At 39.0% G+C, this 8,425-nt stretch overlaps 1 protein-coding gene across 1 annotated transcript; it reads left to right on the forward strand.

Moving 5' to 3' along the window:
• Window positions 1–5,632: 5,632 nt before the first annotated feature.
• On the forward strand, window positions 5,633–7,453 carry foxg1d (forkhead box G1d). The gene has a single exon (XM_026224718.1). The coding sequence runs from the start codon at window positions 5,879–5,881 to the stop codon at window positions 6,734–6,736; it is 858 nt and encodes a 285-aa protein (XP_026080503.1). The 5' UTR covers window positions 5,633–5,878; the 3' UTR covers window positions 6,737–7,453.
• Window positions 7,454–8,425: the final 972 nt, after the last annotated feature.

An 8,425-nucleotide genomic window follows, 5' to 3' on the forward strand; every position in this document is an offset into this window, starting at 1 on the left:
TTTTCCAGCAGCTCCTCACTCTCTCTCTCTCTCTCTCTCTCTCTGTGTGAGGCTGATCGCTCCATCCCTGCGGTGTGAGATACAACCTCTCCAGCCAGGCCAACCAATGAGAGACCAGCTGTGCTCCGGCTCCTCCCACAAGCACAGACCCACTAGAACTTAAGAAACACTCATTCAGAAGCACAGGGCATCAGATTAGCACACAGACGGAGCTGATGGAAATCACAGACGGAGCTGATGGAAATCACAGACGGAGCTGATGAAAATGCCACAGTGTTAACTGAAAATTTTTGAAGAAATAAATCCACATAATTACATCTATTACATTAAAAAATAAAAATAAAAACATTTCTGTAATTAAAGTACAGCAATAAAACTCTGACTGGTTGGTTGATAAAGACTAATGATGTAAGTTGTTTGGGATGTGTCTCAATCATCTCCCGAGCTTGTGAAGCAGTGTTTCCTGACAAAAGCTCATGTTAGATTATTAATCTCTGACTGGCCAATCACTGTTATCTATAGATGGTAAATCATACAGAGAATGGTTTAAATAATACAGGACACATCATTAATCTACAGCGGCTCATATCCCTGCTCAGTTCTCACAGCTCTCAGATTCCTCCAGTCCACACCGTCTGACATCCAGCTAACTTTGATTTGTTTTACAATCCAGTGGCACAGTGAGTCAGAAGAATGACAGTATAGCTTCTTAAAAACAGCCAACCTTACAATCCATACACATTCATACTTAGAAATCACACTAGCATGTCATGATAGGGCACTTTTCCAGTCTAACCACTAGATGTCAGTAGCAGCAGATGAACTGAGATGCATCTGAAGGACTGAACACAATCACGGAAGTGCTCAAAGCTGGCCACTTCAGAATGAAGTTTTACAGTAAAACAGCAGAGAAAGTACAGACAAACTCAGTAAAAATTTATGATACAACTGACAACGAGGTCTGAAACCAGTTCAGGTTGATTCAATCAGACAGTTGTCTTGGTTTCTCACACCAATGAGACTAAATAAATAATGTAACTAATTCTGTGGTCACTGAAGTATCTCTTTATTTGTATATTGTGAGCGACTCTGTGCTGCAGGTAACATCAGGAGCTGACACAGAGGCATGATTTAATACTTTCTATCTTTGATCATGTTGTAAGACGCTTGTGAGATCTGTCTGTGTGCCGTTACAGCTGAGGAGAGGATCTCAGATCACTGTGGACTACTGTGTGACTACAGCAGCTCTGTACTTCAGGTTAGTGATGGACGGACACATGTGATGTGATGAGAGCTACAGCCGCTCAATTCTGTGTTTCACAAGAGACAGCCTTGAACATGTCTGGATTTACACTGAGATATACAATTAACACATCAAGTACGTTTACAAAAAAATGATTCATTCCCATCAGTAGAACTTGCGAGGGGCACCACGCTACGTGTTATATGAGGGCCAGTACATCAATAAGCAATAAGTTATAACTGTGTTACATTTCAGACACAATAATCTAATTATTGTCTGTTCTTGTGCAGTTTCACCAGTGAAAATCTTAGCTCCAGGACTGTAATCATTACTGAATGAATCCTCATTACCAATGATTCAGTGAGTCATTCATAAATGATAAATAAATGATTAATAAGCGGTATGCTAACAATTTACAAATGGGTGGGAAGTTATCTTAAAAAAAACGTTTAAATCATGAAATAAATCAAACAGACCATTAGATGGTTTATTAGTTATTAGTTGATACATTATCACTTAGAAATCATTGAAGTGTTTAAGTCAGATCTGTTAATTATCTCAACAAACAACCATTAGTAAATGATCATTTATTGATGAGCTTGTAATCTTGTGTGTTTAAAAGCACAAACATGCAGGTATTGTTAAGAAGAGTAACTGAAGTGTTTTGAGGTGGATAAAGATGTGTAAATGGCTCAGTCGTGTTAAACCCGTTCTGTCATCAGCACAGACGTGTGTTGTGTTCGGATAGTGATGAAGTGCACCTCACCAGTCAGCACACCTGTTATAGAAGATGTGTGAATCATCCCCTAATCTAAAGTCAAATCTGTTCATCACTTCTAAATGTCTTACATATGTCTTTGTTAAAATCAACTGTCAAAAAATCAGATATGTGCTTGTGAATACACCTTTGCTAAGACTATTACATTTGTTTCTAACTGCTCTCTCACACAGAATCTCTCCTTGTCACAGTTTCTGGAAGCTGTCGGTCAAACAGCAGAAGCACACACCAATTCTACAAAACACTTTTTACAAAACACAACGCACAGTTCTCTGTGTAACACACAAACGTCTAGCAGGAATTAATATTATGCAAAGCTGTTTGCAAATGTTGGTTTATGAGATGTGTTTGTGATATTTTGAATGCAGTGCTAAATTTAGCAAGATATGCGAGGCATTTTGTGTGTAAAGTTTTGTGTGTAAACAGCTGGAAAAAAACTGTAACCAAATCTACAGGGCATACATGCCAACCCTCCCGATTTTTCCAGGAGACTCCCGAATTTCAAAGCCCCTCCCGAAAATCTCCCGGGCCGACCTTTCTCCCGAATTTCTCCCGATTTCCACCCGGACACCAACATTTCTACACCATCCGTCACTTGGCGCTGTTTCAGACCGAACAATAGGGACTTAGCAAGAGCCTCTGGTGGAACGGCAACGCCATTCTGGCATTATATTGCACATGCGCGAATTTAACTGCTACTTTGTGACGTTCTCCTTTAGCGGTCTACTACGGGAGAACAGCTGATTTGCCGGAGTCGCTTCAACGTGAGAGATTAGGTGAATAAATGTTATGGCATATGACAGTTTATGATTGTCTGATCACAAACGATCACATTGTGAATCCCGAGAACATCTATATATGTAATAAAAAAATATTTTATTTTACCATGATACGAAAAAAAAAAAAAGATAGCTTGAATGCACTGTAAGTCGCTTTTTGGTAGGTCACATTTTCTGACACAAAATTAATTTAAGCATTTGTCTTCCTCCATGTAATCAAGGTTAAAAGGCAAGTATTGCTTACATGGTAAATCTTGCTCTTTTCTTATTTACATCATACAATATTAAAAACTCATTTTCTGACAAAAGATTGTGACAAATGGGTTTGGGTTGTGATGGGTTGTTGTTACTGTACCTAATATGTATGTATAAACTATGTACAGATATATGAATTATATTCTTCTTTACGTTTGTTTGTGTGTGTGATTATATATGACCCCCCCCCCCCTTTTGAATATCTCCCGAATTCTGAGGTCTCGAGGTTGGCAAGTATGCTACAGGGGCAGGTCTACGTGGTGGTCACCATAAAAATGAACCAGTCACAAGACACCGGCCCACATAAGATGTCTTGTGATTGGTTCATTTTATGGCCAATCAGTCTATAGACTCTACTGAAGTTCGCGAATCAAAGAAGGTCAGTGTCGTCAGAGAAACAACGCTCGTGACTTGGGCTTTTACTTTATCAAGTGTGGGAAGTCGAGACTGGGAAGTTCGGATCATTATACCGACTCAGACGTTTGAGTCACGTTCAGCAAAATGAACGAATCTTTTTTCGAGTCATTTCGTTCATTTTAGCAAAATGTAATTAAAGTGTTACGTGTTACTTCCCCAACACATCTAGTACTTACGCAAACTTTGATCACACAAACAATACAAAACTAAAATGCTATAAAGATACAGAAAAGATTAATTAATTATTTTCCTGGGTCTTCAGTCTGTGATTAACTCATCTCTTGTCTGACAAGTCTTCGGGTTCAAATCATTCCTTAATCACGTGACAGACCCATGCGCTATTTCGGACATTTCTACTGTGTTTTTGTTACTGTTTCTTCAGGATCTGTGGTGTGTTATTAATTTATAAATAAATAAAACCTTGTTATAAATAAAATATTGATTTGTCTTTTTGACTGTCTATCAGTAAATAAACACTAGGCTATAATAATATAATAATCCAAGTATTTATAGCCTAGTTAAATTTTTAATCCAATTTTGAGTTTGCTGGTATAATAATTGCTTTTCCTAAACAGACTTGACAAATTGGTCTAATATATGTATAAGATGCTTGCTAAAAAAGGACATAATGACATAAATTAAAAGCAAATAACATTTTGAATCCTAAACAAGTAACACTCCTGTTGTATAGTCTAATCTGAAGGGTGAACTCAAAAGACATAAATCATACAACAAGGTCATTTTTGAAGATTAGAAGAGCAAAGTGATGTTTAGAGACGACTCGTTCTTCCCCAGTCACACTAAAGATTCGAACCGTTCAAGAACCACACATCACAAGACCCCAAACAAAGAGCTGGTAGGTAACCTTTATGTATGGTTTAAAATGTTTGGTTTTCTCAGATCAATGTTTTTACCCCGTCAGGCTCTGCTCGCGTTGGTCGTGGTTGATTTTAATCGAATCTTCAGTCAACGTTTAATAAAACACAATAAAAGTAAAATACGCTGGGCGCTATCAAACAATAAACAGTCAAGGTGATTTGCATATTTTGTATCAGTTTATTTTGTGACAGTGACCACCATAGCACGATTGCACCAAATGACAATATGCACAGAATGTTCCATAATAATAATTGTCTGGTGACACGTTACTTGTTAATGCATGAGAGTAAGTCAGTTAAATTGTCAGACCTAACTTAGTCATGTACACGTGAAATGATACGGATGCATTCTGTGCATTTCATTCACAATTTGATTTTTTTTTTTTTAATTGAGAATAACAGACACACATAAGTGTTTCCTTTGAAGGCAGGGAAGAGAGCAAAGATATAGGGAGTTTCTTTCAAATAAAAAAATGATTTATTCTCAAATTTAACTTAATATACAGGGATGAAAAAAAACTAAATAAAAAATGTCCTTTAAAATCAATAGGATTTACATAATATACTGTAGAATTAAGCTTTTTTTTTGGTCACTAGCGGCCACCCCATGTGAAGGCAGTGCCCCAGCATGCCCCCCCCCCCCACTGGAAATGCGCTAGACACGCCCCTGCTAATCCACCATTTTTTGTCTAAAGAATTGTCTTTATATTAAAGATCCTATAACAGAATTTTACAGATTCAGATTAAAAGATGTTGTTAATAAAGTAGCTGGTTCATGTTAAGAAGCCTAGCATTATTTTTATGGAAGGTTCTGCCTTGAAGAAAAAAACAAAAAAAGGTAATTTCTTGTTATTCTTTTAAGTTTCTGAAGGCTGAAGCTGCACGACAGAAACCATTAGCCTGCAGTCAATTCATTAATAACTAATTAAACCAATCTTTTCTGTGACAGCCGTGTGAAGTCAGTAAACAGCAATTTAATTACTCCATTCATTAAACCTGATACATTTTATTACTAATGTTTTTAATATATGTTGCAGGTCTCTCCAACTTTGTGTTTGTTGTCAAATACAGAGTTATAAAAATGACAAGTAAACATTTACATTTATGTCAGTTTGTGACATTACAATCATTATAGTGACACATTTTGAGCTCATTTGTGCTTAACACAACTGCTTACACCTGGACAAACCACACTGAATATGTTGGAAAATGTTATTTATTGCTGTTGTGCAAATCTGAATTTCCAGAAGTCATTTCAGAAGCAGTTTAATAATATTAATACCATTCATACCTGAGAGAGAGAGAGTGTGTGTGTGTGTGTGTGCGTGTGGCCTAGCAGGCTGCATATATCTGTCATGGAATGATAAAGCTGTGGTGGGCCAGGTTCTATATCAGATCAGATCAGATGTGTGTTAGATCAATCCTCTGGAGGCTCCTCCCTCGATCAGTGATGAAGGAACCTGTAATTAGTGAACTCTCTCCTCTCGAGCGATGTCCTGACACAGCCTCAGAAGTCTGATGAAGAGACATGGATCAGACGGAATCACCGGCGCCGCAGAAGCCCAGCTGCTTCAGTATCAAGAGTCTGCTGCGACGACCGGAGAAGCGCGAGCCGCCACCGGGAGACACGGGTCCGGCGGAGGAACCCACCGACACCGCGGAGGAACCGAGCAGATCCGCGAAGCTCGACAAGCCGCCCTTCAGCTACAACGCGCTGATCATGATGGCGATCAGACAGAGCCCCGAGAAGAGACTGACGCTGAACGGGATCTACGAGTTTATCATGAAGAACTTTCCGTTCTACCGGGAGCACAAGCAGGGCTGGCAGAACTCCATCCGCCACAATCTGAGTCTCAATAAATGTTTTGTGAAAGTGCCCAGACATTATGATGACCCGGGGAAAGGCAACTACTGGATGCTGGACCCCTCGAGCGACGACGTGTTCATCGGCGGAACCACGGGCAAACTCCGGAGGCGCTCGGTCCCGTCCAGAGGAAAGATGAGCATCCGAGGACTGCGGTGTCCCGTGGGGCTGGGGATGAACGAGACGCCGAACACTCCTCTGTACTGGCAGATATCGCCTCTGTTATCGTTACACCGTCCGCATTACAACGGGACGCCGCACGGGTTTGTGAATCCAGCTCACGGTTACGGGTCTCTCGTCCCCGGGGTCGAGCCCGTTCCGGGGAGCTGTGGCGGTGCTCTGGCTCTGACGGACTCTTACGGGATGTGTTCGTCAGGATACCTGCAGCAGCACGCGTTCAGCTGTCAGACGTCCCTCACCGACTCCCGGAGGACCGGCTGGGCACCGTTCTCACGCGCCGTTACCGGTGCCTTACCTGCTGCTCTGTCCCGCCGAGACCGAGTCTCTCCGGAGTCCGTTTAAACCCACGGGGAACGTTATTTCGTTGCGATGAAATCATATAATCCTGGACTAAATGCTTCTTCGCACGGGTTTGCGTCAGATCGTGCTGTTTACGCAGAAACGGACTCCGGCGCGCACACGACACGCAGTTTATTCGCCTGGAAAGCGCCAGCGTTTGGGGAAAAATTACTTTCATGCGATTTAACTCCAGACTATTTATATGTCTGAAATATATTATATTATATTTCAGTCCCGCTGAAATGATATTTGTTGCTGGTCATAATTTAATTGGGAGTCTGAGAATAAGATTTATTTCCGTTTCCTCGGTCCCACTCATAAGAAATCTGTCATGTTTGGTGGTGGAGCTCACAGTTCAAGAGTCCCACAGATCACAAGCATTACTTTTGTCTTTTTCAGATGAATAAACACAATAAGGAGAATCTCTTGTGAGACTGGACTCAGACTTGTTCAAATTACTAGGCTATACATTTTATTTTACTAAATGTAGCCTGCCAACATTAAAGCTGCAGTCGAATGGTTTTAAATATACAAACGAATTAAAGTCTAGTATTAAAATATTAGGCATAGGACGCAATCCGTAAACGAATAACTGCTAAATAAACACATGATCCAAGAATCTGTTTTAATGCATGCGATCTAAAGCAGTGTGTTGGTCTGAGGCTGACTGATTAAAACATCAACACTGACAGAAAGCAACTCACTTCAGTGGAAGACGAATCCAGAATAAACCAACATTATTACTATTATTTCTTTACAATGTTGCACTTTAAAAAAGAGATTCGTTGTTTAGCACTGAAAAAAGCGCTTGTGTATTTACAGAAATTAAGAATTTGTACTAATAATAAATACATTAATAAACAATAAATGTTTTGTCAAAAAGCAAACAATAAAAATGTGGTGGATTTCTCTTTACAGTGTCTGTTTTCAAATTGAATTGTATGATATGAGCAAATTTAATTAAACAGTGAAAAATAAATTGCATTCGTTAAAGTAATATAATTCTGAAGAGATGACCAGAAATAATCTTAAAACTCCTCCAGTGTCAGGAGCTGTCGGCTCTCTAAAACAGATGAACGAAAATACTTGTTGTGATTGTAGATTAAATTTTTATTTTAATTCCGCAAGTCCAAAACGTTGATTTTTTTTCCTTTTACAGATCAGAATTTTATACGATGTTATTGGACTAATAATTCTGATATAAAGTCCTTGTTAAATAATTCTGTTGAACGAACACACACACACACACACACACACATGAGCGTTAGCTGAAAATCATAAACGAAATGAGGGTAAATAATGTAATTTCTGTAAGTGGTTGAGCATTGCTACAAGGTTGTGGGTTCGATTCCCAGGGAACACGTTAGTTAAAAATGCTAGCCTCAATGCAGTGTAAGTCGCGTCTGCTAAATGCATTAATTTATTTATGTATTTAAATGTGTAATAATTTTACAACGCTCGTGACTCAAAGACGGGTGATAGGTGAGACAATTTGTTGTGAGAATATGGACTAAGAAAATATAGCCTAAACATATGTGTATAAATATATGTATAAATATCCTATATATATAAATGAGTGCAGTGATTGAAAAACAAAACGAGCAAATAGCCTAAATAAAATAACGTTTTGTAAAGTAGCTACATTTCAAATGAAATTACATAGACTATTTAATTAAATTCATTTAATTATAA

This window comes from Carassius auratus, chromosome 38 (genome assembly GCF_003368295.1).
Source record: "Carassius auratus strain Wakin chromosome 38, ASM336829v1, whole genome shotgun sequence".
NCBI lineage: Eukaryota > Metazoa > Chordata > Actinopteri > Cypriniformes > Cyprinidae > Carassius > Carassius auratus.

Bases quoted from the DNA above. Each gene is read 5' to 3' on its own strand.
- foxg1d (XM_026224718.1), top strand. From the start codon at position 5,879: ATGGATCAGACGGAATCACCGGCGCCGCAGAAGCCCAGCTGCTTCAGT.